This window comes from Rhodamnia argentea, chromosome 11 (genome assembly GCF_020921035.1).
Source record: "Rhodamnia argentea isolate NSW1041297 chromosome 11, ASM2092103v1, whole genome shotgun sequence".
In the NCBI taxonomy this organism is placed as follows: domain Eukaryota; kingdom Viridiplantae; phylum Streptophyta; class Magnoliopsida; order Myrtales; family Myrtaceae; genus Rhodamnia; species Rhodamnia argentea.
In genome coordinates, this window is record NC_063160.1 from 18,801,438 (window position 1) to 18,828,474 (window position 27,037).

At 38.6% G+C, this 27,037-nt stretch overlaps 4 protein-coding genes across 5 annotated transcripts in view; all 4 read right to left on the reverse strand.

Annotated features, from left to right (window-relative positions):
* Nucleotides 1-27,037, reverse strand: part of LOC115726603 (NAC domain-containing protein 83-like) — a 52,742-nt gene that overhangs the window by 20,066 nt on the left and 5,639 nt on the right. The gene's annotated exons all lie outside the window — the stretch shown is intronic.
* LOC125312981 (protein NTM1-like 9) lies at nucleotides 6,534-8,358 on the reverse strand. The gene is made up of 4 exons (XM_048273092.1): nucleotides 7,820-8,358; nucleotides 7,491-7,697; nucleotides 7,133-7,243; nucleotides 6,534-6,912 (listed from the first exon to the last, which is right to left on the reverse strand). Exons 1-4 carry the CDS (start codon nucleotides 8,285-8,287, stop codon nucleotides 6,724-6,726), a joined length of 975 nt encoding a protein of 324 aa, XP_048129049.1. The 5' UTR covers nucleotides 8,288-8,358; the 3' UTR covers nucleotides 6,534-6,723.
* On the reverse strand, nucleotides 10,819-26,638 carry LOC115732764 (protein NTM1-like 9). 2 transcript variants are annotated; one of them, XM_048273096.1, is made up of 4 exons: nucleotides 26,440-26,638; nucleotides 26,015-26,298; nucleotides 25,123-25,401; nucleotides 24,728-25,032 (listed from the first exon to the last, which is right to left on the reverse strand). In XM_048273096.1, exons 1-4 carry the CDS (start codon nucleotides 26,621-26,623, stop codon nucleotides 24,820-24,822), a joined length of 960 nt encoding a protein of 319 aa, XP_048129053.1. In that variant the 5' UTR covers nucleotides 26,624-26,638; the 3' UTR covers nucleotides 24,728-24,819. The 2 variants fall into 2 exon arrangements, with proteins under 2 accessions (XP_048129054.1, XP_048129053.1); XM_048273097.1 differs by lacking the exons at nucleotides 24,728-25,032; nucleotides 25,123-25,401 and adding an exon at nucleotides 10,819-11,425.
* Nucleotides 20,561-22,311, reverse strand: LOC115732763 (protein NTM1-like 9). Its single transcript, XM_048273091.1, has 4 exons — nucleotides 21,803-22,311; nucleotides 21,474-21,680; nucleotides 21,115-21,225; nucleotides 20,561-20,894 (listed from the first exon to the last, which is right to left on the reverse strand). The coding sequence occupies exons 1-4, from the start codon at nucleotides 22,268-22,270 to the stop codon at nucleotides 20,706-20,708; spliced, it is 975 nt and encodes a 324-aa protein (XP_048129048.1). The 5' UTR covers nucleotides 22,271-22,311; the 3' UTR covers nucleotides 20,561-20,705.

A 27,037-nucleotide genomic window follows, 5' to 3' on the forward strand; every position in this document is an offset into this window, starting at 1 on the left:
GACTCGTCAATCATTACTTGTGATTTCGAGGAGAAATCGCGTCGGCATAACTAAATTACCAAGTAAGATTGACGAGTGATTCAGGGATCATATTGGGTCGTAATGAATCTCGAACAAGCACAGGATGCAAGAAAAAAAAGATGGAAGTCTTGATCCAGTGTGCTGCTTGACGCTCATCCCCCACTGTTCTTCTTCTCCGATTGCCTCCACAGAGATTTATATATAGTTTTTTCTTTTCCAGAAAAGACAGTGCTAACGTGATTAACAAGATGTAGGTAGCATCATTTTTATTATTTTATAGTGATCATTGGGCATTTTTGTAATAAAAAATTGAGATAAAAGCCTTTTTCAAAAACTTGCCGCGAAAGTTAGAGGTGAACAATATAGATAGGCCGAACAGCCCTTTTTGGTCCGGTTCCTGATAGTGCCGATCTAATTTCGAATTTTAGTGGAGTACCAGACCGGTTTTTTTTAATTTTTTTTTATTGTAAATCTAATAATCTAATTCACTCCAGCCTCAGCGGTCTTTCTTTATTCGTCCCACGAGTCACGCTCACGTCTCCTCTGTTATTTAGCACGGACACTCCTTTCGGGGAGATTTTCGAGTGTCGGACACATGTCAGTGTCTGACACGCGCCGGACACATCCGGACACGCGGTCAACGCGTGTCCGAACTCCAACACATGGTCAACTGAACTGACATGCGAAGGACTCGAGTGTTCGTTCGCCTGCCCTCGGCAGCCTTTGTTTCCGAGGGAAGAGGAGAGGCCACCTCGCATCAGAAGATCAGGTCCCTCGATGCCTCGTGGCTGCCAGCCTCGCCTCAACTCGCATCCTCGCTTGCCTCGCCTTAGGTCGCCTTCTTGAAAGGATAATGGGTGGTAGCTCATAAGGTGAAGATGGAAAGAGAAGCTAGACGAAAATAGAGCTCTTCTCGTGGAAACTGAAAGCAAAATAGAGACGCACGAGAGAAGGTTCGTCAATGGAGGAAACATGTAGAGTGTTGTGATGCGCAGATGAGAGAGAAAGGAGAGAGAGAGAGAGGTGTTGTTTCATACTTCCCTAATTTATGACTGACAGAAACTTATGTCACCCCAAAAAATAATATTTCCTTCCAATCCCTCCTCTCCCCCACTTTTTTTTTTTTTTGGTCATTTCCTTTTTAAATTATCATCCTTTGAAAAATATTTTCTTTTCTATTCACTCTCTTTCTTTAATTTTTTTATTTCCATAATAAAAAACCATCAATCGATGTTTGATGGAATAATTTTCTAGGTTGTTGTTTTTGGTACCTTCTTAATTTCATTCAAGATTGGTATTTTATGAGACTTAAGATATGAAATCATAAAAAATTATAATTTATCATGCATATAAAAAAATATTTATTTATTATGCATTGTGTCCCAACTTGTCAAAATTCTCTATTTTTTTAGAAATCACGTGTCGGCCTGTTGTGTCGTGTCGTGTCCCGTGTCCGGTGTCGTGTCGGTGCTATATAGCTCCTCTGTCCCCTTCCTTTTTCCTGTGATCGGCAAACCCTAACCAGGCTAATTGTTGTGGAGGGAAAGAGCTCCAACAAGGTATAAGGCCTGATTGTTGGGGAATTTAATGTGTTTAACACGTTTGAAAAACATGAATTCTTGTGAATCTAGCGATTTCGGTCCTAGAAATTGGGAACCGATCCTTTTGGTTTGGTTCCTAATTTTTGGGTGAGATCGGAGCGGAGCGGATCACTCCTAGCCAAAGCGTAATTAGGCCCTAAAACTTGCAAAAAGTGCAATCAATTTCTAGAACTTACTGTTAACTCCATTCAATTGGGCTAACGCAAAACACTAACGTCACTTTATTTGTTATTATTTTTTCTCTCCTATTTGGCGATAACATGGCAAAAAAATGAGAATATAGCTAAAATGATGTTGTTTTTGTCCAAAACTGATTTTTTAACACGAAATTTATTTAGGTTATATTAAAACTAAGCAAAATTAAAAAAATACAAAAAGGAAAAAAGAGAAAGAAGATGTAGGCAAGCACTCGCTGCAATAATTGCCGCCCCACGATCGCTAGGAAGGGCCACCAACTATGAGGGAATGGTCGGCGAGGGTCGCCGGGCCTTGGCCGAGGATCGCCAATAACGGGAGTTGGCAGAAAGTGGTGGCCCTCAGCCCTCGCCTACGTTTCGCTTCTTGTTTATTGTTTTTGTTTTTCAATCTTACTATTTTTATATAACTTAAATAAATGTTGCATCAAAAATTAGAATTGGGCTCAAAATAACGTCGTTTTAGTCACGTCGGCGCTTCGTAAGATAGAGAAAATAATAAAAAGAGCAATGTCAGCATTTGCCATTAGTGAAATTGGACGGGATTAACCGAAGGATTCGATTTCACCAATTTGATAAATTTTAAGACTTGATTACACTTTTTTGCAAGTTTTATGATTCGATTACATTTTCATGACAAATTTTAGGATTTCTGGTATATTTACTTTAAAGAAATTTTTATGACTTGATTTGAAGTAGAACCGAGCAAGCTCTATCAAATTCAATGACTCAATGACTTCGTAATGCGGGCGATTATAAAAGAAAAATCGAGAGTAGAGAATACTTGGATAGGTACATAATAAATGGCAAATGAATAAGAATTTAGTATTGCTTTTGTGTAAGTATATGATCAAATGTGAAGTGTCATCAATCCTTAACTTATGGCAATTGATGTCCGCTTCTCCTACTATTATAACATGTAAGTTCATTGTTATTGTCAACTGGTAATTTGTTCATTGTGAATAAATTTTGTTAAGTATATTTTCCTTACATTGTGTTGATGTGTCGTGGGACTAGGGCACACGCTCCAATTTAACTCCTTTCATTTTCACTCATCCATTTCTCCTAACTTATCATTATCTTATATCTTCTAAAAAAATATCGATTTGTATATAAAGTATATCTAGTCTTCAAATTCACGTGGATGCGAATCAGCGGCAGCACCCAACCCCATTTAGCAAATAGTTTGCCAATTCTAAAGAATTTTCTTTGGCAAGGTCCGATGTTTGGAAGATATTCAATATCGTAAACCTCTTCGATTGGCGAGAAGAAGGCGCCCGGTATTTGCTACGAAATTAAACTCGAAATCTAGTAAAGTGAACTATGGATGACATATCCACACTTGTTGAGGAAGTTTCATGGGCCTTCCTTGAGAAGTCTTGGAGTCGGATTGGACCGTTCCAAAGTAAGAATATTCACACTTGTTGCGCAAGTTTCAAGAACTTCCTTTGGAAGGCTTGGGGATAGTTTGTTTTCTATCCCACTAAAGTCAAAAAGATTTCACTTTCTTTCTTCCTTTCTTGGCCTTTTTCCGACCGATCCGACCCGTCCCACTCCCACTTTCAGATTCCACGGCATTTATGAATGGGAAATGCTTTCATGACAGTGTGACAGAACCGTCAATTATTTCCGACCTAATTGAAAAATTATGGGGTCAAAAATAATAACAATACGATCACGAGATCGGGGTAGTCACAATACCGTCTGTTGGCTTAAAGAATCCATCTTAGTTTCTTGAAAAATGAAGCGATGAGCGAGCAACCCATTAAATGAAATCGCTAGGTCTAAAACAGGAATATCTGTCCCATACCCGATGCGGTGGTGTAAATGCTATTAAACAAAGCTATCATGTGATTCACTGTAAAACGAATGTTATGTATTTCATACATCAAGTAAGCAACTGCAATGATTCTTTCATATTACTCGTGGCTTGTATTGCTCATAAGGACTATGTGCTCGTTAGCTCGTTCTTGTAATATCGTAATCTCATAGTCGTTATGCGGGAACGCTTTCGCGTAAGCCCCAACGTCACTCGGGAAAGACGACGTCTCGTTCGCATTGTCACCTTTACGGGAAACAACGTCTCGCAATCTCATAATAAGGCCAACTCTAACCCCCTTTCAATGGTCTCGTAATTCCTGTATAAATGCCAATTCTAGCTTCCGTTACTCCTTGGGTGGCAATGAGTGAGCAATGATTTTATATTTTCATATGCACACACATTCTTTCGCATACATATGCATGTTTATCATCTTTTCTTGTTATAAAAAATGCAGGTTTGGAAACCAAACGATGAGGGATCGCTCGAGCCTTCTCTAGCCCAATAGAATCAACCTAATAGGACCCGGACTAATCCGACCGGCGCCGATTGGTCTTGGTGACTCCCCTTTGGTCCTCGTTCAAGTATCCATCTCCTTTTTCAATACTCGATGAATGTGATTTGTGATATAACATATATATCCACATACAATCAATGCAACACAACATCAAGCATTAAACAGATATTGCTACCTCGGAACTAGTAATCTCATTTACTTGGAACCCAAATTACGGCGTCCTACGTCAAGCAACAAGGAAACAAGACGAGAAGTGACATGACGGCGGTGTCGGCATGAAGCAGCGGCGTCGGTGGGATGGTTGAGAGTGGAAGGATGGTGTGAGAGAGAATGGGAAGTAAAAAGGGAGAGGGATAGTATATAAGGAAGAAGGAGATGATTGGTGGACGATGGAACGAAGAAATAGTACCCCTATTTATAGGAATTTCATAGCATTAATTATTTGAAAGTGTCATTAATCTTATCATATCATTAATTACTTGAAAGCAACATTGATCTTATCCTATTATTTGAAAGCGACGTTGATCTCATCCTATCATTAATTACTTGAAAGCGACATTGATCTTATTTTATTACTTGAAAGCGACGTTGATCTTATCCTATCTTTAATTACTTGAAAGCGATATTGATCTTATCATATTACTTGAAAGTGACGTTGATCTTATCCTTTTATTAATTACCTGAAAGCGACGTTGATGTTATCTTATCTTTAAATGCTTGAAAATGACATCGTTCCTATCCTTTAAAAAAACTTAATTGAGTTAGCATTAACTTTATTATTATCCTTTAGAAAATTGACTTGCTGTTGACTCAATTGACTTAGTATTGACTCCTCTATTTTATTTGATTTATGAATATCAATTCAATAACTATTTCTTCATATTGTATTTTCTAATAGAATTTTTTTGGAAAACTTCTTAAATAAGTTAAGTAATAGCTTTGTTGAGAAATTTCGAAATAACTTTCTTGAAAAGTTACAAAATAGCCTCTTCTAAAGGTTCCTTAAAGAACATGTTAAAGAGATTTATTTTACTTTCTAATTATTTCTAGTATAGTGAAAATTCGGGATATCACATACCCTGCTACTCCGATAGCTCATTATGGCACTCTTGTGGACTTTGAGAAGTTTGTGTATCATTTTATTGACCCCACTTTTTCTAACATAGAATTTGTGAGGGTTAGCTCTACCCTATGGATTGACGTGAGTCTAAGGATGGAACGGATCCCATACCGCTTCATGTTGATCTATGCTCGATATGATGGACGTTTAGTTGGCTCGATTCCTTTTCCATAGGACGACGATAGTAATAGCGGCAGCGAGTGACGAAGGAGGATGTTGAGGACGATGAAGATTGGCCGGAAGAAGAGAACGAATCTGAAGAAGTGGTGGAGGATTAGGCGGTAGTCGTTTGTTTGTAACATGTCAGTTTGTGATGGCCCAATATGAACCTATCATGGTTTAACCTTACTAAATGAAGACCTTATGTTAATATGAATTTTTTCTTCTGCTTGTGTTAATTATATCAAAAAAATTAAAATTAAATACGGTCGGGTCGTCACAACTTTGCACATTGGATAAAAGTTTGGGGATCATTTGTGTCATTTTGCTGTGCGTGAGAGTATAAAAAAAAAAATTAAAGGGGACATATACAATAACATCACAACAACAGTCAATCGAATGAGCATGAATCCAATACTAAATCAATGCACGTCGTTTATACAAATAATTTGTATGCACAATCAATCAGGAGAAAAGCCAAGCTGTTTGTATGCTTATGGCAAATTCGGCGTTAGAAGAATATGCAAAAATTATTTTCTGTATTTTTTCATAAAAAAAGTAATAAAAAAATCAAAATGTGATAAATTTTGTTTAGTTGCCGGACACATTCTGATTGTTTAAAAATCATCCAAAGAACAGAATCAAAAAATATGATTCTAATTAGAATCGCTTTTGTGAATCAGAATTGTTGTGGCTAGCCAGTCATTATCACGGGTCACCCTGGCACGATTGTGATCATTGCTAATCGTGGGAAATTCCAACACAAGAATGAAATATCCACGTACTTGACGAGGAAGTTTCAAAGCCCATCCTTGGGAAGGTCTTGGGAGTCAGATTGTACCCTTCCAAAGTCAAAATATTCACACTTGTTGCGCAAGTTTTAAGGCCTTCCTTTGGAAGGCTTGGTGATCGTCAAAAGATTTCACTTTCTTTCTTTGGCCTTTTCTGATTGATAGATCCGACCTGTCCCACTGTCCAGATTCCACACCAATTACACCCAATCACTTGACAGTCCTACTTTAACTCCACCAGTTTGGAATCATCATCAACGAGGACAAAAGCTAGGGAAGTACCCTGAATAGCATAATGCTATATGTATTGAATTATTACATCTTAGTTAGCAGAGAACACAACCTTGAAGAAAACAAAATAAAAAGCACGACTCTCAAACTAATACAGGCACAAATTACCAAACTACTAATGTTTCCCTTCACAATACTAAATACATTAACAAGTAAAAACCCACACATGCTCGCGCACAACTCCTTCCATATCATGATCGACAGAAGTCCTCAGACAATGCCCCACCCCAAACCGAAATTGCTGCATGGAGATGGCATGTATCCATAGTCAAAATAGGGAGACAATCCTTCCGCCTCTCCTGGCTGTGGCTGATAGACCGGAGTGTTGATGTAGTCTGATACATGGTCATTTTCCGTCTCCAATGGAGGGAGCAAATCCATTAACTCTTCCAGCGACATCTGCGGTCATATCATTTAGACTATATAAAACAACGCATCTTAAGTATCTCTCTTTGTATGTCACAGAAACAATCTTGAAAGCATGAAATGAAAATAGTCCTTGAGATTGAGATTGTTTCTGTAATAGTGCAATCATTAGTACTTTGGCCATAGAAAACCAATGAGTGTCTGTGACCTCGATCCTAAATAAGTCCTACAACGTAAAACATGTGTCTCTCACCTCTGGTTGAGCATAAACAGCCTGTGCCTGATAGGGTTGAGCGATGTTATGGTCTGATACATAGTCATCCAGTGTGAGCGACTCCATTGACTTTCTCACAGTCACTACCATCTGCATTCAACTTATGTAGATTATATAAAACAACCCATCTTAAGTACATATGTTTTTTGTGGTTACAGAAGTAATTTTCAAGTATGAAATGACAAACAGTCCTACTGGCATTGCTTATGTGATAATGCAATCATCAGTGCTTTAGCAATAGAAAACCAATATGTCTTTGCGGCTCTGATATGCTCTATGGGACTCGGAACTAAGTCTGATCCTAAATAAGTTCTACAACATAAAACATGTCTCTCACCTCGGGTTGAACATCAGCAACTTCATTGTTGGGGGTGTTGCAAAGGCTCGGTAAGTCCCCTTCTTGATTCCCAGGGGTGTCTGATACATCGCTAGTGCATGTGTATGGGCTGCTTGAATAGCCTTCAGGGCTGATTGTTGGAGCGTGACCCATCATCACTTGCTTGTCTTTCTTGTTCTTGATCCGACACGCCACATAAGGCAGCATCTGCATATATATGTGCATCAGCAACATCAGTAATAGCGAAACAACCCGTTAATAAAAATCGTGTCTCAAATGTTATTTATAACCAATGGCGCTGTGCAAATGAATGAGAGCCAAAATGTTACCTCGCCTTCGCTGTGATTATCGCCCAAACACTTGGAATTTAGGTGATATTCGTGCACGACCCAATTGGTCCTTTTGCCTTTAGGCACGCGGCCTTTGTAGAACACCAGCGTCTTCTTGATTCCTATCTGCTCGTTGGTGTCCTCGCTCATGATGGCGCGTTCCTTGCCAGTCACTTTCCAGTAACCGGTGCCAGTCGTGCGGTCGGAGCGCCTGCTGTTCGAATACTTGCGCTTCACGCGGCAATAGAAAAACATCTCCTTCCCGTTGAACATGGGATCGAACATGGCGGGCAGTTGCCATGGTTCGATTTCGCACACATCGATCTCTGGGATTATGTCGTAGTAGGGTTCGTCGGGTCGTCCAAGAATCTTGGGCTTCAAGTAAAAAATCGGAAGTTCCTCATCCGTGGCATGGAATCTGAACCCTGGAGGGAGTGAGCGCATCACTTCCGAGAGAGTCTCCTCCATTTGGATCCCCAACTCGTGCAAGCCAGGCAGAGAGAAGAAGAAGAAGAATAGGACCGAAGGACTAGGATTCTGTGTGTGGGTTTGAAGAGCGGTGGGATTAACGTTGGCCAAGTGGGTGGATTTATATGGTGGAATCGTGCGTTGACTCGTTGACTGACGTTACTTTGCACACATTTTCTTTTTGTCTTTGTTTTTTGGTTCGCCTTCCTACAGAAGTGAGTTGTCTGGCTTGCTTGAGAAGTGCTAAGCCACACTGTTCATGATGAATGGACCCCTCGTCCCATGTTTGAATGTTTTGTAGCATACTTCATGGAGCTGATTGGGAGAACGCATGCATGATCAAGAACGTTCATATGACATGCCAAATCAAAACTAGTGTTTTATATTTTTCATTAGTGGATCATTTTTTATGAGATAAGAAGCATTTCTTATTATAAGGTTTTGTGATTTGTCCCTCATAATTAAATATAATCAACATTAATAAGTATCGATATTAACTTCTATATATAATCGCAAAGTTTGTGAACCCTTTTGAGCGGGAATTGATCCAATGGCGATGCCAATAAGGTTCGGACATCCGAAATAAGCATGCATGAACACATAACTAATTTCAAGGTACCGTGTATAAAAGTTTCTAGAATATTATGTGGATGCCCATGTTCCATCAAATAAGGAATCTTATCTTAGGGGCTTATTTCATCAAAATATTGATGGGGTAAAACAATGTTGCGCACTTTAATGATCGAGACATGGAAAAGAAAAATAACAAAAACCTTTTTGGAACTTCTTGTCGAAGTTCTAAGCCTTGTGCCCCAAGGGTTGCACTTTTTCCTCGGGACCCACATGCGATGACACTTTCAGTTAGATTATTCTTTCCCTCACATGCTGCATTATTCACTCCTTTTTGCTTACTATATTGTTTGCGAATTTATCATAGGAACAGTGTGATTATACTGTCGGTTTATTTATGGCCACATGATTTCCTAATCAATGAGCGCTTTACGCAAAACATACTATGATGGTATGTGAATCTACGGTTGAGATTGCACTGTCTCCGACAGTTCCGTTAATAAAGCATTTCACTTTATCATATGTATATTGAGAAAATTTTTAAATAAAAATATGGAGTGAGGTCATCTTTTCAACAAAGGAAAAAAAAAGATTTGAAGTGACCAACCAAGTCGGTCTCAAATAAGAGCCTAAGCACATCGGCTAGCTGGACAAATGCTCGCCCACTTGATTTTTCCAACTACCAGAACCGAATCACTTTTGTGAATGGAAAAAAATTAACTTAAAAAAAAATTTGCATTCTCTAGAATTTAAAACCGCGGATTGCTTTTCTACTTTCTTCCCAAATTTCTTTCTTTTACCGTCATTTGTTTCTTAAAGTTTCTTCTCCATCTTGTCTTTCCATGTCTGATTTTTTAGCGATTGCCTGCGTCATTGGAGGAACGGGTGTGGTCCTTTGCCCAACATCAACAACCGAAACCAAGCAAAAAGATTAAATTGCACAGAAAAGAGAAACAGATCTAAAAGGGGCATGTCCAAGAGAACTGTTAATATTTTATAATTGGGTGGTAACGCCACTCACTTTTCCTTTTCCATCTTCTTATTTTTGAAGGCAGTAAAACAGTGCGAGAGTAATGAAAAAAATTAAAAAGGGACACATACATACAATAATATCACAACAACACTCAATCGAATGGGCATGAATCCAATACTAAATCAATACACCTCGTTTGTAAAAATGAGGGTTAATACCACGAATAACTCTAAACTGGTATGTTTGTGACAAATTTATCTCAAATTATTTGTTTGACCACCAAAAATCTTAAACAGGTATACTTTTGATAAATTTATCCCAAACCGGTATAAATGGGACTAATTTACCCTCCGTTAGTTTTCGTTAAATTTTATCGTCAAATTACTAAATTAGACGTCAAGTGGCAATTGCCGGATGTACACATTTAAGGTTTTTACCCTCTATTTATCAAAGGTGTATCAATTTGAAGTTTTTTATGATATTAGTCCAATTTAACGGAAACTAACGGAGGGTGTATTTATCACATGTGTATCGGTTTGAAATTTTTGATGGTCAAAATAATTAATTTGGGATAAATTTGTCACAATTATATCAATTTGAGATTTTTTGTGGTCGGAAAAATAATTTGAGGTAAATTTATCATAAGTATACCGGTTTGAGGCTTTTCGCGGTATTAACCCTACAAATAATGTGTATGTACAACCAATCGGAGAAAAGCCAAACAAATGTTTGTATATTTTTGGCAAATTCGGCTTTAGAAATTTCACCTACTGCTATAACAAATAACTGGTTATGCAGCTTATGAAATAAAATAAAAAAACTCATTAAGCAAATAATGTACATCAATGAATGCATTTGATCCATGTGCATTGTTTTCAACAAGGAGAATATCTTTTCTAGGGCACTCTTTATCAGCCCTAGAAGACTCTGCATCCAAGCCAGAGGATGGATGCACAGCAATTACCTAGCCAAAAAAAGGCTTACATAATGCCAGAGCGGTCACGCTAGAACTAGCTATCTGAGTTCAACAACCCTAATATCTCCTCTAGATGTTCATAATCAGCAAAATAAGACGCCAAATCCCGATATGACGAATCATGAGTCAATTGCTCCCCGGTCTCTGTGGGTAGCTTTGGAGTTGCAGAGAAATCACATCCTGATGAGTTGCATTCTGGTGTGAAAATTGGCGGCGGCGGTGGCTGCTGTACATCTTCTACAAAAGATTCCTGTTGTCACAACAAAAACAAGAATAATATTAGTTTCCTAAACATGCTATGACGATATTTAACAGGCACCATTTTGATGCTCCCTCCAACCTTCAGAATCTCTTCAGGTACCGTGCTTTTGGCAGTTACTCGAGTTGCATTGGAGCAACTTGAGTTGTTGACTTCATCAGGCGTGTTGCAGATACTTCTGCCACCTTCTTGAAGCATAATAGAGATACTTGCGTTGATGACTTCGTCGGGCATGTTCCAGCTACTTATGATGCCCTCTTTAGGCATGTTAGATGGGCCTATATTGGTCTTCTGAGTCTTTGAATTTTTCTTACCCTTCTCGTCAGGGTTTTTCTTCAAGTGGTTAAGAACAAAGTCACTCTAATACAGAAAGACAAGACAAAGTTAACAATTAATTCAAGTCTTCGCACTGCTCTCTGAATGTTATTCGCGATTTAATCCCACAAGTGAAAGAAATGCGATCTCAAAGAGTAAAATATCAGTCAAGAAAGCAACTTTGGTAACACTCCACATTCAACTCATAAGTCTCCTTCTAAAGAGAGACTTCTTGCTCGACTTCGAAATAAAGTGAATGGTGCTATAGCAACAGCAAGATTGGGAGGAAAAAAAGAACAAAAAAGAAAAGAGAGCCAGGGATTTTACTATGTGAATTTGTGCTAGTTGATAACCAATCAATAGAAGTTTAAGTAAGAGTTAGTTCATTTCAGGGAGAAAAAGCAAAAGTCAGAGCAAAGTAAGCTGCTCAGTCTCAACTCCAAAAAATTAAGTCAGAGAAGAAAATGAAATCAGAAGGCTGTTAAATTAAAGCTCCTGAAATGGAGAACATTCATCTAGCAACCTTAATCATACATATGTATCCTTAAATGGTTCAAATATGGTTTGTGCTGAAGTTCTCTGCAAGAGGAAGAAAAAACAAGAAATTGAGTACCTGGTCAGTGAGGATGGTGTCCAAAAGATGAGCATTTAGGTGATATTCATGCAGTACCCATTTGGTCTGGGCATTTTTGGGACTTCCACTTTTTTTGAAAACCAAAATTTTCTTCCGACCTAATATGTTCTTTTTGTCTCATGTCCTGATTTTGCGAGTTCCCCCAGTTTTCTTCCACGACCCATAATCATTTGACCTTCTAGTCTGTTTACTTTGAGGGTACTTATTTTGCAGACGGCAGAAGAAGAACCATTCATCACCATCTGATTTAATACTTGATAGTTCTGCATAATTCACAGTAGAAATTTTCAAACTACAGAAGCAAACCAACAGGCACAGAATCCCAAAAGGGAATAGCATGGACCAACCACGACCTGATCACATTTTCGGAAGGATGAAGGGAAATTTTTTATGGTGTCTTACCATTTATCTTGCTGGGTAAATCCCAAGGTGGCAATTGATGGACAGCAACCTCGGGAATTATCAGCTCGACCATTTTGTTGCCGAGGATCTTCAACTTCAGGTAATGATTGACAAGTTCCTCCTCTGTTGGTCTGAATCGGAATCCCACCGGAAGATCGACTAATGAAATTTCTGCACTTTCCATCTCAGAATATAAAACGAATAAAAATGCTAACTATGAGGGAAAGAGAAGTAAATTTGAAGAGAGCAATGCTAGCTTGCTTCAGACTACTTCATGCTGGAGTTATACTCCAAGCTTATTTATAATAGAGATGCTACCCCAGCTTTCCACAGGGTCTAACCTTAGAAGGAAGTTATTTTGACTGTTTAGTGTAACCCACATCTTAACATCCGCTCAAGATCAACAAGGACTGTGGGGGTAAAGGGCAGAGGGAGGGAAGAGAAAACTCTTAATTTTTTTCTACTTTTTTTGAGTCCATCACAAGCCTTGAAAGCATTTGCATACAAACAAAAATGTTACAGTGAATACATAAGGGCTTGCCGAAAGGAGGAAAAAAAAAAGTGTTCTAAACTGAAAAATTTCAGACTTGTTCTCCAAGTTCCAAAACTTCTTTGGAAAGTTCACTTGTTCTTCCGACCCTAAAAAAAACTGTTATCAACTGAAAAATTGCAGACTTGATCTCCAAGTTTCAGAACTTCTTTGGGAAGTTGACTTCTTCTTCCGACCCTACCATGACACTACCTAGTCAAAAGTCATTCCCTCAACGTTCACAGCTAAAAGCAAGTGGTCTTGAGCTCCCTCGCCTTAGTTCCAGTCAAACTTCCACTAAGGAGAGTATTTTATCTACTAACGTTCACCAGGACTCGAGAGTAATCAAACACCGACTGGAAAATTTTATTTTAGATGTTAAAGCAACAGGTTACTCCAAAGCATACTGATAATTAAAACCAGCACGCTCCGTTAAATTTGATATCTGAAATAAGATCGCAGCCACGGAAAGAGTGCAAACTGTGCAGAAACCGCATTCAAACCAATCAGCTTCACTTCAAACTTCCGGTGGTTTTGGTGTTTAGACATCGATGTTCGCTTTATGCAACATAAAGAAGGCAATGCAACCCGCATTCACCATAGAAGAGGCATTAATCTCTAATAGTCGAGTATTCAGAGCATGTCAATTTCCAAGAAGGATTCAAAGCAACAAGAATTGTGTCAACTGCCCCCCGAATATGTAAGAGGGAGTGGGAAGAGAAGAGACTATCACAACCTACTGGGACCGTGCTCAATGCGCAAAAGAGTTGAAACCATCTTGAACAGGGAAAAAAAAAATCAGTCATGAAGATCCATCCAGTAACAGTTGCATAGGTACCACAGATCAGTTGTGGCTATCTGAAGCGAAGTTCAAGTTTAGATCCAATTCAGCCTCGGAGGTACCGCCACAAGAACTAGAAACAGGAACCCTCCTAGAAAGGCAGAGATCTGAAGACTTACTCCAACGCGAACGGGAAATTGCACAAGTCCAGAACGAGCAAGATCGAACTCTGATCTTAACCTGCAATTGATACAACTCCCACCGAGACGAGGCAAAGGAAGAATCCACTTGGGTGTTGGAGAATACGACCCATGAAAGACTCGTCAATCATTACCTGTGATTTCGAGGAGAAATCGCGTCGGCATAACTAAATCACCAAGTAAGATTGACGAGTGATTCAGGGATCATATTGGGTCGTAATGAATCTCGAACAAGCACAGGATGCAAGAAAAAAAAGATGGAAGTCTTGATCCAGTGTGCTGCTTGACGCTCATCCCCCACTGTTCTTCTTCTCCGATTGCCTCCACAGAGATTTATATATAGTTTTTTCTTTTCCAGAAAAGACAGTGCTAACGTGATTAACAAGATGTAGGTAGCATCATTTTTATTATTTTATAGTGATCATTGGGTATTTTTGTAATAAAAAATTGAGATAAATGCCGTCAAAATCTTAAAACTTTCCGTGAAAGTTAAAGGTGAACGATATGGATCTACCGAACGGCCCTTTTTGGTCCGGCCCTTTTTTAAATTCACTCCAGTCTCAGCGGTCTTTCCTTATTCATCCCACGAGTCACGCTCACGTCTCCTCTGCTATGTAGCACGGGCACTCCTCTCGAGGAGATTTTCATGTGTCGGACACATATCGGTGTTCGATATGCATCGGACACATCTGGACATGCGGTTGACACGTGTCCAAGCTTCGACACATGGTCAACTGAACCGACTGAACCGACACGCTAGGGACTCGAGTGTCCGTTCGCCTCCCCTCAGTGGCCTTTGTTTCTGAGGGAAGAGGAGAGGCCACCTCGCATCAGAAGATCAGTTCCCTCGATGCCTCGTGGCTGCCGGCCTTGCCTCAACTCGCATCCGTGCTCGCCTCGCCTCAGGTCGCCTTCTTGAAAGGATAATGGGTGGCAGCTCATTAGGTGAAGATGGATAGCGAAGCTAGACAAAAATAGAGCTCATCTCATGGAAACTGAAAGCAAAAGAGAGACGCACGAGAGAAGGTTCGTCAATGGAGGAAACATGTGGGGTGTTGTGATGCGCAAATGAGAGAGAAAGTAGAGAGAGAGAGGTGTTGTTTTCACACTTCCCTAATTTATGACTGACAGAAACTTATGTGACCCCAAAAAATAATATTTCCTTCCTACCCTCCTCTCCCCCCTTTTTTTTTTTGGTCATTTCCTTTTTAAATTATCATCCTTTGAAAAATATTTTCTTTTCTATTCGCTCTCTTTCTTTAATTTTTTTTATTTCCATAATAAAAAACCATCAATCGATGTTTGATGGAATAATTTTCTAGGTTGTTGTGTTTGGTACCTTCTTAATTTCATTCAAGATTGGTATTTTATGAGACTTAAGATATGAAATCATAAAAAATTATAATTTATCATGCATATAAAAAAATATTTATTTATTATGCATTGTGTCCCAACTTGTCAAAATTCTCTATTTTTTTAAAAATCACGTGTCAGCTTGTTGTGTCGTGTCGTGTCCCGTGTCCGGTGTCGTGTCGGTGCTATATAGCTCCTCTGTCCCTTTCCTTTTTCCCGTGATCGGCAAACCCTAACCAAGCTAATTGTTGTGGAGGGAAAGAGCTCCAACAAGGTATAAGGCCTGATTGTTTGGGAATTTAATGTGTTTAACACGTTTGAAAAACATGAATTCTTGTGAATCTAGCGATTTCGGTCCTAGAAATTGGGAACTAATCCTTTTGGTTTGGTTCCTAATTTTTGGGTGAGATCGGAGTGGAGCGGATCACTCCTAGCCAAAGCGTAATTAGGCCATAAAACTTGCAAAAAGTGCAATCAATTTCTAGAACTTACTGTTAACTCCATTCAATTGGGCTAACACAAAACACTAACGTCACTTTTTTTGTTATTATTTTTTCTCTCCTATTTGGCGATAACATGGCAAAAAAATGAGAATATAGCTAAAATGATGTTGTTTTTGTCCAAAACTGATTTTTTAACACGAAATTTATTTAGGTTATATTAAAAATAAGCAAAATTAAAAAAAATACAAAAAGGAAAAAAGAGAAAGAAGATGTAGGCAAGCACTCGCCGCAATAATTGCCGCCCCACCATCGCCGGGAAGGGCCACCGACTATGAGGGAATGGTCGGCGAGGGTCGCCGGGCCTTGGCCGAGGATCGCCAATAACGGGAGTTGGCGGAAAGTGGTGGCCCTCGGCCCTCGCCTACGTTTCGCTTCTTGTTTTTTGTTTTTGTTTTTCAATCTTACTATTTTTATATAACTTAAATAAATGTTGCATCAAAAATTAGAATTGGACTCAAAATAACGTCGTTTTAGTCACGTCGGCGCTTCGTAAGATAGAGAAAATAATAAAAAGAGCAATGTCAGCATTTGCCATTAGTGAAATTGGACGGGATTAACCGAAGGATTCGATTTCACCAATTTGATAAATTTTAAGACTTGATTCCACTTTTTTGCAAGTTTTATGATTCGATTACATTTTCATGACAAATTTTAGGATTTCTGGTATATTTACTTTAAAGAAATTTTTATGACTTGATTTGAAGTAGAACCGAGCAAGCTCTATCAAATTCAATGACTCAATGACTTCGTAATGCGGGCGATTATAAAAGAAAAATCGAGAGTAGAGAATACTTGGATAGGTACATAATAAATGGCAAATGAATAAGAATTTAGTATTGCTTTTGTGTAAGTATATGGTCAAAGTGAAGTGTCATCAATCCTTAACTTATGGCAATTGATGTCCGCTTCTCCTACTATTATAACATGTAAGTTCATTATTATTGTCAACTGGTAATTTGTTCATTGTGAATAAATTTTGTTAAGTATATTTTCCTTACATTGTGTTGATGTGTCGTGGGACTAGGGCACACGCTCCAATTTAACTCCTCCTTTCATTTTCACTCATCTATTTCTCCTAACTTATCATTATCTTATATCTTCTAAAAAAATATCGATTTGTATATAAAGTATATCTAGTCTTCAAATTCACGTGGATGCGAATCAGCGGCAGCACCCAACCCCATTTAGCAAATAGTTTGCCAATTCTAAAGAATTTTCTTTAGCAAGGTCCGATGTTTGGAAGATATTCAATATCGTAAACCTCTTCGATTGGCGAGAAGAAGGCGCCCGGTATTTGCTACGAAATTAAACTCGAAATCTAGTAAAGTGAACTATGGATGACATATCCACACTTGTTGAGGAAGTTTCATGGGCCTTCCTTGAGAAGTCTTGGAGTCGGATTGGACCGTTCCAAAGTGAGAATATTCACACTTGTTGCGCAAGTTTCAAGAACTTCCTTTGGAAGGCTTGGGGATAGTTTGTTTTCTATCCCACTAAAGTCAAAAAGATTTCACTTTCTTTCTTCCTTTCTTGGCCTTTTTCCGACCGATCCGATTCTCCCACTTTCAGATTCCACGGCATTTATGAATGGGAAATGCTTTCATGACAGTGTGACAATACCGTCAATTATTTATGACCTAATTGAAAAATTATGGGATCAGAAATAATGACGATGCATCCACGATATCGTGGTAGTCACATCACCGTCTGTTGGCTTAAAGAACCCATCTTAGTTTCTTGAAAAATGAAGCGATGAGCGAGCAACCCATTAAATGAAATCACTAGGTCTAAAACAGGAATATCTGTCCCATACCCGATGTGGTGGTGTAAATGCTATTAAACAAAACTATCTTGTGGTTCACTGTAAAACGAATGTTATGTATTTCATACATCAAGTAAGCAACTACAATGATTCTTTCATATTACTCGTGGCTTGTATTGCTCATAAGGACTATGTGCTCGTTAGCTCGTTCTTGTAATATCGTAATCTCATAGTCGTTATGCGGGAAGGCTCTCGCGTAAGCCCTAACGTCACTCGGGAAAGACGACGTCTCGTTTGCATTGTCACCTTTACGGGAAACAACGTCTCGTAATCTCATAATAAGGCCAACTCTAGCTCCCTTTCAATAGTCTCGTAATTCCTGTATAAATGCCAATTCTAGCTTCCGTTACTCCTTGGGTGGCAATGAGTGAGCAATGATTTTATATTTTCATATGCACACACATTCTTTCGCATACATATGCATGTTTATCATCTTTTCTTGTTATAAAAAATGCAGGTTTGGAAACCAAACGATGAGGGATCGCTCGAGCCTTCTCTAGCCCAATAGAATCAACCTAATAGGACCCAGACTAATCCGACCGGCGCCGATTGGTCTTGGTGACTCCCCTTTGGTCCTCGTTCAAGTATCCATCTCCTTTTTAAATACTCGATGAATGTGATTTGTGATATAACATATATATCCACATACAATCAATGCAACACAACATCAAGCATTAAACAGATATTGCTACCTCGGAACTAGTAATCTCATTTACTTGGAACCCAAATTACGGCGTCCTACGTCAAGCAACAAGGAAACAAGACGAGAAGTGACGTGACGGCGGTGTCGGCATGAGGCGGCGGCGTCGGTGGGATGGTTGAGAGTGGAAGGATGGTGTGAGAGAGAATGGGAAGTAAAAAGGGAGAGGGATAGTATATAAGGAAGAAGGAGATGATTGGTGGACGATGGAACGAAGAAATAGTACCCCTATTTATAGGAATTTCATAACATTAATTATTTGAAAGTGTCATTAATCTTATCATATCATTAATTACTTGAAAGCAACATTGATCTTATCCTATTACTTGAAAGCGACGTTGATCTCATCCTATCATTAATTACTTGAAAGCGACATTGATCTTATTTTATTACTTGAAAGCGACGTTGATCTTATCATATCTTTAATTACTTGAAAGCGATATTGATCTTATCATATTACTTGAAAGTGACGTTGATCTTATCCTTTCATTAATTACCTGAAAGCGACGTTGATGTTATCTTATCTTTAAATGCTTGAAAATGACATCATTCTTATCCTTTAAAAAAACTTAATTGAGTTAGCATTAATTTTATTATTATCCTTTAGAAAATTGACTTGCTGTTGACTCAATTGACTTAGTATTGACTCCTCTATTTTATTTGATTTATGAATATCAATTCAATAACTATTTCTTCATAATGTATTTTCTAATAGAATTTTTTGGAAAACTTCTTAAATAAGAGAAATTATTTAGATCAATATCCTATTTCTTGAGAAATTTCGAAATAACTTTCTTGAAAAGTTACGAAATAGCCTCTTCTAAAGGTTCCTTAAAGAACATGTTAAAGAGATTTATTTTACTTTCTAATTATTTCTAGTATAGTGAAAATTCGGGATGTCACATACCCCGCTACTCCGATAGCTCATTATGGCACTCTTGTGGACTTTGAGAAGTTTGTGTATCATTTTATTGACCCCACTTTTTCTAACATAGAATTTGTGAGGGTTAGCTCTACCCTATGGATTGACGTGAGTCTAAGGATGGAATGGATCCCATACCGCTTCGTGTCGATCTATGCTCGATATGATGGACGTTTAGTTGGCTCGATTCCTTTTCCATAGGACGACGATAGTAATGGCGGCAGCGAGTGACGAAGGAGGAAGTTGAGGACGATGAAGATTGGCCGGAAGAAGAGAACGAATATGAAGAAGTGGTGGAGGATTAGGCGGTAGTCGTTTGTTTGTAACGTGTCGGTTTGTGATGGCCCAATATGAACCTATCATGGTTTAACCTTACTAAATGAAGACCTTATGTTAATATGAATTTTTTCTTCCGCTTGTGTTAATTATATCAAAAAAATTAAAATTAAATACGGTCGGGTCGTCACAACTTTGCACATTGGATAAAAGTTTGGGGATCATTTGTGTCATTTTGCTGTGCGTGAGAGTATAAAAAAAAAAAATTAAAGGGGACATATACAATAACATCACAACAACAGTCAATCGAATGAGCATGAATCCAATACTAAATCAATGCACGTAGTTTATACAAATAATTTGTATGCACAATCAATCAGGAGAAAAGCCAAGCTGTTTGTATGCTTATGGCAAATTCGGCGTTAGAAGAATATGCAAAAATTATTTTCTGTATTTTTTCATAAAAAAAGTAATAAAAAAATCAAAATGTGATAAATTTTGTTTAGTTGCCAGACACATTCTGATTGTTTAAAAATCATCCAAAGAACAGAATCAAAAAATATGATTCTAATTAGAATCGCTTTTGTGAATCAGAATTGTTGTGGCTAGCCAGTCATTATCATGGGTCACCCTGGCACGATTGTGATCATTGCTAATCGTGGGAAATTCCAACACAAGAATGAAATATCCACGTACTTGACGAGGAAGTTTCAAAGCCCATCCTTGGGAAGGTCTTGGGAGTCAGATTGTACCCTTCCAAAGTCAAAATATTCACACTTGTTGCGCAAGTTTCAAGGCCTTCCTTTGGAAGGCTTGGTGATAGTCAAAAGATTTCACTTTCTTTCTTTGGCCTTTTCTGATTGATAGATCCGACCTGTCCCACTGTCCAGATTCCACATCAATTACACCCAATCACTTGACAGTCCTACTTTAACTCCACCAGTTTGGAATCATCATCAACTAGGACAAAAGCTAGGGAAGTACCCTGAATAGCATAATGCTATATGTATTGAATTATTACATCTTAGTTAGCAGAGAACACAACCTCGAAGAAAACAAAATAAAAAGCACGACTCTCAAACTAATACAGGCACAAATTACCAAACTACTAATGTTTCCCTTCACAATACTAAATACATTAACAAGTAAAAACCCACACATGCTCGCGCACAACTCCTTCCATATCATGATCGACAGAAGTCCTCAGACAATGCCCCACCCCAAACCGAAATTGCTGCATGGAGATGGCATGTATCCATAGTCAAAATAGGGAGACAATCCTTCCGCCTCTCCTGGCTGTGGCTGATAGACCGGAGTGTTGATGTAGTCTGATACATGGTCATTTTCCGTCTCCAATGGAGGGAGCAAATCCATTAACTCTTCCAGCGACATCTGCGGTCATATCATTTAGACTATATAAAACAACGCATCTTAAGTATCTCTCTTTGTATGTCACAGAAACAATCTTGAAAGCATGAAATGAAAATAGTCCTTGAGATTGAGATTGTTTCTGTAATAGTGCAATCATTAGTACTTTGGCCATAGAAAACCAATGAGTGTCTGTGACCTCGATCCTAAATAAGTCCTACAACGTAAAACATGTGTCTCTCACCTCTGGTTGAGCATGAACAGCCTGTGCCTGATAGGTTGGAGCGATGTTATGGTCTGATACATAGTCATCCAGTGTGAGCGACTCCATTGACTTTCTCACAGTCACTACCATCTGCATTCAACTTATGTAGATTATATAAAACAACCCATCTTTAAGTACATATGTTTTTTGTGGTTACAGAAGCAATTTTCAAGTATGAAATGACAAACAGTCCTACTGGCATTGCTTATGTGATAATGCAATCATCAGTGCTTTAGCAATAGAAAACCAATATGTCTCTGCGGCTTTGATATGCTCTATGGGACTCGGAACTAAGTCTGATCCTAAATAAGTTCTACAACATAAAACATGTCTCTCACCTCGGGTTGAACATCAGCAACTTCATTGTTGGGGGTGTTGCAAAGGCTCGGTAAGTCCCCTTCTTGATTCCCAGGGGTGTCTGATACATCGCTAGTGCATGTGTATGGGCTGCTTGAATAGCCTTCAGGGCTGATTGTTGGAGCGTGACCCATCATCACTTGCTTGTCTTTCTTGTTCTTGATCCGACACGCCACATAAGGCAGCATCTGCATATATATGTGCATCAGCAACATCAGTAATAGCGAAACAACCCGTTAATAAAAATCGTGTCTCAAATGTTATTTATAACCAATGGCGCTGTGCAAATGAATGAGAGCCAAAATGTTACCTCGCCTTCACCGTGATTATCGCCCAAACACTTGGAATTTAGGTGATATTCGTGCATGACCCAATTGGTCCTTTTGCCTTTAGGCACGCGGCCTTTGTAGAACACCAGCGTCTTCTTGATTCCTATCTGCTCGTTGGTGTCCTCGCTCATGATGGCGCGTTCCTTGCCAGTCACTTTCCAGTAACCGGTGCCAGTCGTGCGGTCGGAGCGCCTGCTGTTCGAATACTTGCGCTTCACGCGGCAATAGAAAAACAGCTCCTTCCTGTTGAACATGGGATCGAACATGGCGGGCAGCTGCCATGGTTCGATTTCGCACACATCGATCTCTGGGATTATGTCGTAGTAGGGTTCGTCGGGTCGTCCAAGAATCTTGGGCTTCAAGTAAAAAATCAGAAGCTCCTCATCCGTGGCATGGAATCTGAACCCTGGAGGGAGTGAGCGCATCACTTCCGAGAGCGTCTCCTCCATTTGGATCCCCAACTCGTGCACGCCAGGCAGAGAGAAGAAGAAGAAGAAGAAGAACCGGACCGAAGGACTAGGATTCTGTGTGTGGGTTTGAAGAGCGGTGGGATTAACGTTGGCCTTAGTGGGTGGATTTATAGGGTGGAATCGTGCGTTGACTCGTTGACTGACATTACTTTGCACACATTTTCTTTTTGCCTTTGTTTTTTTGTTCGCCTTCCTTTAGAAGTGAGTTGTCTGGCTTGCTTGAGAAGGGCAAAGCCACACTGTTCATGATGAATGGACCCCTCGTCCTATGTTTGAATCTTTTGTAGCACACTTCATGAAGCTGATTGCGAGAACCCATGCATGATCAAGAGCGTTCATTCGACATGCCAAATCAAAACTAGGGTTTTATATTTCTCATCAGTGCATCATTTTTTATGAGATAAGAAGCATTTCTTATTATAAGATTTTGTGATTTGTCCCTCATAATTAAATATAATCAACATTAGTAAGTATCGATATTAACTTCTATATATAATCACAAAGTTTGTGAATCCTTTCGAGCGGGGATTGATCCAATGGCGATGCCAATGAAGTTCGGACATCCTAAATATGGATGCATGAACACATAACTAATTTAAAGGTACCATGTATAAAAGTTTCTGGAATATTATGTGGATGCCCATGTTCCATCAAATAAGGAATCTTATCTTAGGGGCTTATTTCATCAAAATATTGATGGGGTAAAACAATGTTGCGCACTTTAATGATCGAGACATGGAAAAGAAAATTAACAAAAACCTTTTTGGAACACTTCTTGTTGAAGTTCTAAGCCTTGTTCCCGAAGGGTTGCACTTTTTCTCCGGGACCCACATGCGATGGCACTTTCAGTTAGATTATTCTTTCCCTCACATGTTGCATTATTCACTCAGTCTCGCTTACTGTATTGTTTACGAATTTATCATAGGAACAGTGTGACTGTCTTGTCAATTTATTTATGCCAACACGATCTTCTAATCAATAAGTGTTTTATACAAAACACCCGGTAATAGTGTATGGATCTACGGTTGAAATTGTCTTGTCTCTAACGAACATGTCAAGAAAGCATTTCCCTTCATCATATGTATATTGAGAAAAAATTTTAAATAAAAATTTAGAGCGAGATCATTTTTTCAACAAAGAAAAAAAGATTCGAAGTGATCAAGTTAGTCTCAAATAAGAGGCTAAGCACATCGGCTAGCTAGGCAAATGCTCGCCCACTTGATTTTTCCAAGTATCAGAATCGAAGCACTTTTGTCAATGAAAAAAATATCTTTAAAAAAAGTTTGCAATCTCTAGAATTTAAAACCGCGGATTGCTTTTCTACTTTCTTCCCAAATTTCTTTCTTTTCCCGTCATTTGTTTCTTAAAGTTTCTTCTCCAAGTTGTCTTTCCATGTCTGATTTTTTTAACGATTGCCTGCGTCATTGGAGGAACGGGTGTGGTCCTTTGCCCAACATCAACAACCGAAACCAAGCAAAAAGATTAAATTGCACAAAAAAGCGAAACAGATCTGAAAGGGGCATGTCATACAAGAGAACTGTTAATATTTTATAATTGGGTGCTAATGCCACTCACTTTTACTTTTCCATCTTCTTATTTTTAAAGGACAGCAAAACAGTGCGAGAGTAATGAAAAAAATTAAAAAGGGACATATACATACAATAATATCACAACAACAATCGATCGAATGGGCATGAATCCAATACTAAATCAATACACCTCGTTTGTAAAAATGAGGGTTAATACCACGAATAACCCCAAACTGGTACACCTATGATAAATTTATCCCAAATTATTTTTTTGACTATCAAAAATCCTAAACTGGTACTCTTTTGATAAATTTACCCCAAACTGGTACACTTAGGATTAATTTACCTTCGTTAGTTTCTGTTAAATTGCTGAATTGGATGTCACATCGCAATTGCCGGATGTACATGTTTGGAGTTTTTACCCTTTATTCATCACAAATGTATCAATTTGGAGTTTTTTGTGGTATTAATCCAATTTAACATAAACTAACGGAAGGTACATTTATCACATGTGTATCGGTTTGGGATTTTTAGTGGTCAAAATAATTAATTTGAGAAAAATTTATTACAAATATATCAGTTTGGATTTTTTTGTGGTAAAAAAATAATTTGGAGGTAAATTTATCATAAGTATACCAATTTGGGAGTTTTCGTGGTATTAACCCTATAAATAATGTGTATGTACAACCAATCGGAGAAAAGCCAAACAAATGTTTGTGTTTTTTTGGCAAATTCGGCGTTAGAAATTTCACCTACTGCTATAACAAATAACTGATTATGCAGCTTATGAAACAAAATTAAAAAAAAAAATCATTAAGCAAATAATGTACATCAATGAAGGCATTTGATCCATGTGCATTGTTTTCAACAAGGAGAATATCCTTTCTTGGGCACTCTTTATCAGCACTTGAAGACTCTGCATCCAAGCCAGAGGATGGATGCACAGCAATTACCTAGCCAAAAAAAGGCTTACACAATGCCAGAGTGGTCAAGCTAGAACTAGCTATCTGAGTTCAACAACCCTAATATCTCCTCTAGTTGTTCATAATCAGAAAAATAAGACGCCAAATCCCGATACGGCGAATCATGAGTCAATTGCTCCCCGGTCTCTGTGGGTGGCTTTGGAGTTGCAAAGAAATCACATCCTGATGAGTTGCATTCTGGTGTGAAAATTGGTGGTGGTGGTTGCTGTACATCTTCTACAAAAGATTCCTGTTGTCACAACAAAAACAAGAATAATATTAGTTTCCTAAACATGCTATGACGATATTTAAAAGGCACCATTTTGATGCTCCCTCCGACCTTCGGAATCTCTTCAGGTACCGTGCTTTTGGCAGTTACTTGAGTTGCATTGGAGCAACTTGAGATGTTGAATTCATCGGGTGTGTTGCAGATACTTCTGCTACCTTCTTGAAGCATAATAGAGATACTTGCGTTGATGACTTCATCGGGCATGTTCCAGCTACTTATGATGCCCTCTTTAGGCATGTTAGATGGACCCATATTGGTCTTCTGAGTCTTTGAATTTTTCTTACCCTTCTTGTCAGGGTTTTTCTTCAAGTGGTGAAGAACAAAGTCACTCTAATACAGAAAGACAAGACAAAGTTAACAATTAATTCAAGTCTTTGCACTGCTCTCTGAATGTTATTCGCAATTTAATCCCACAAGAGAAAGAAACGCGATCTCTCTTTTTTTTTTTTTTTTTTTTTTTTTTTAAGAAACGCGATCTCAAAGAGTAAAATATCAGTCAAGAAAGCAACTTTGGTAACACTCCACATTCAACTCACAAGTCTCCTTCTAAAGAGAGACTCCTTGCTCGACTTCGAAATAAAGTGAATGGTGCTATAGCAACAGCAAGATTGGGAGGACAAAAAGAACAAAAAAAGAAAAGAGAGCCGGGGATTTTACTATGTGAATTTGTGTTAGTTGATAACCAATCAATAGAAGTTTAAGTAAGAGTTAATTCATTTCAGGGAGAAAAAGCAAAAGTCAGAGCAAAGTAAGCGGCTCAGTCTCAACTCCAAAAAATTAAGTCAGAGAAGAAAATGAAATCAGAAGCCTGTTAAATTAAAGCTCTTGGAATGGAGAACATTCATCTAGAAACCTTAATCATACATATGTATCCTTAAATGGTTCAAATATGGTTTGTGCTGAAGTTCTCTGCAAGAGGAAGAAAAAGCAAGAAATTAAGTACCTGGTCAGTGAGGACGGTGTCCAAAAGATGAGCATTTAGGTGATATTCATGCAGTACCCAATTGGTCTGGGCATTTTTGGGACTTCCACTTTTTTTGAAAACCAAAATTTTCTTCCAACCTAATATGTTCCTTTTGTCTAGCGTCCTGATTTTGCGAGTTCCACCAGTTTTCTTCCACGACCCATAATCATTTGATCTTCTAGTCTGTTTACTTTGAGGGTACTTATTTTGCAGACGGCAGAAGAAGAACCATTCATCACCATCTGATTTAATACTTGATAGTTCTGCATAATTCACAGTAGAAAATCTTCAAACTACAGAAGCAAACCAACAGACACAGAACCCCAAAGAGGGAACAGCATGGACCAACCATGACCTTATCACATTTTTGGAAGGATGAAGGGACAGTTTTGATGGTGTCTTACCATTTATCTTGCTGGGTAAATCCCAAGGTGGCAATTGATGGACATCAACCTCGGGAATTATCAGCTCGACCATTTTGTTGCCGAGTATCTTCAACTTCAGGTAATGATTGACAAGTTCCTCCTCTGTTGGTCTGAATCGGAATCCCACCGGAAGATCGACTGATGAAATTTCTGCACTTTCCATCTCAGAATATAAAACGAATAAAATGCTAACTATGAGGGAAAGAGAAGTAAATTTGAAGAGGGCAATGCTAGCTTGCTTCAGACTACTTCATGCCGGAGTTATACTCTATGCTTATTTATAATAGAGATGCTACCCCTGCTTTCCACAGGGTCAAACCTTAGAAGGAAGTTGTTTTGACGGTTTAGTGTATCTCACATCTTAACATCCGCTCAAGATCAACAAGGACTGTGGGGGTAAAGGGCAGAGGGAGGGAAGAGAAAACTCTTAATTTTTTTCTACTTTTTGTAAGTCCATCACAAGCCTTGAAAGCATTTGCATACAAACAAAAATGTTACAGTGAATACACAAGGGCTTGCCGAAAAGAGGACAAAAAAAAGTGTTCTAAACTGAAAAATTTCAGACTTGTTCTCCAAG

Coding starts and splice junctions, on each gene's coding strand:
- LOC115732763 (XM_048273091.1), bottom strand. CDS start 22,270: ATGGAGGAGACGCTCTCGGAAGTGATGCGCTCACTCCCTCCAGGGTTC. Junction 21,681..21,802: donor ATAATCACGGTGAAGGCGAG/GTAACATTTTGG, acceptor ATATATATGCAG/ATGCTGCCTTATGTGGCGTG. Junction 20,895..21,114: donor CTGTTCATGCTCAACCAGAG/GTGAGAGACACA, acceptor ATATGACCGCAG/ATGTCGCTGGAAGAGTTAAT.
- LOC115732764 (XM_048273096.1), bottom strand. CDS start 26,623: ATGGAAAGTGCAGAAATTTCATCAGTCGATCTTCCGGTGGGATTCCGA. Junction 25,402..26,014: donor ACACCGTCCTCACTGACCAG/GTACTTAATTTC, acceptor TTTCTGTATTAG/AGTGACTTTGTTCTTCACCA. Junction 25,033..25,122: donor TACCTGAAGAGATTCCGAAG/GTCGGAGGGAGC, acceptor TTGTGACAACAG/GAATCTTTTGTAGAAGATGT.
- LOC125312981 (XM_048273092.1), bottom strand. CDS start 8,287: ATGGAGGAGACTCTCTCGGAAGTGATGCGCTCACTCCCTCCAGGGTTC. Junction 7,244..7,490: donor TTGCTGATGTTCAACCCGAG/GTGAGAGACATG, acceptor AGTTGAATGCAG/ATGGTAGTGACTGTGAGAAA. Junction 6,913..7,132: donor CTGTTTATGCTCAACCAGAG/GTGAGAGACACA, acceptor ATATGACCGCAG/ATGTCGCTGGAAGAGTTAAT.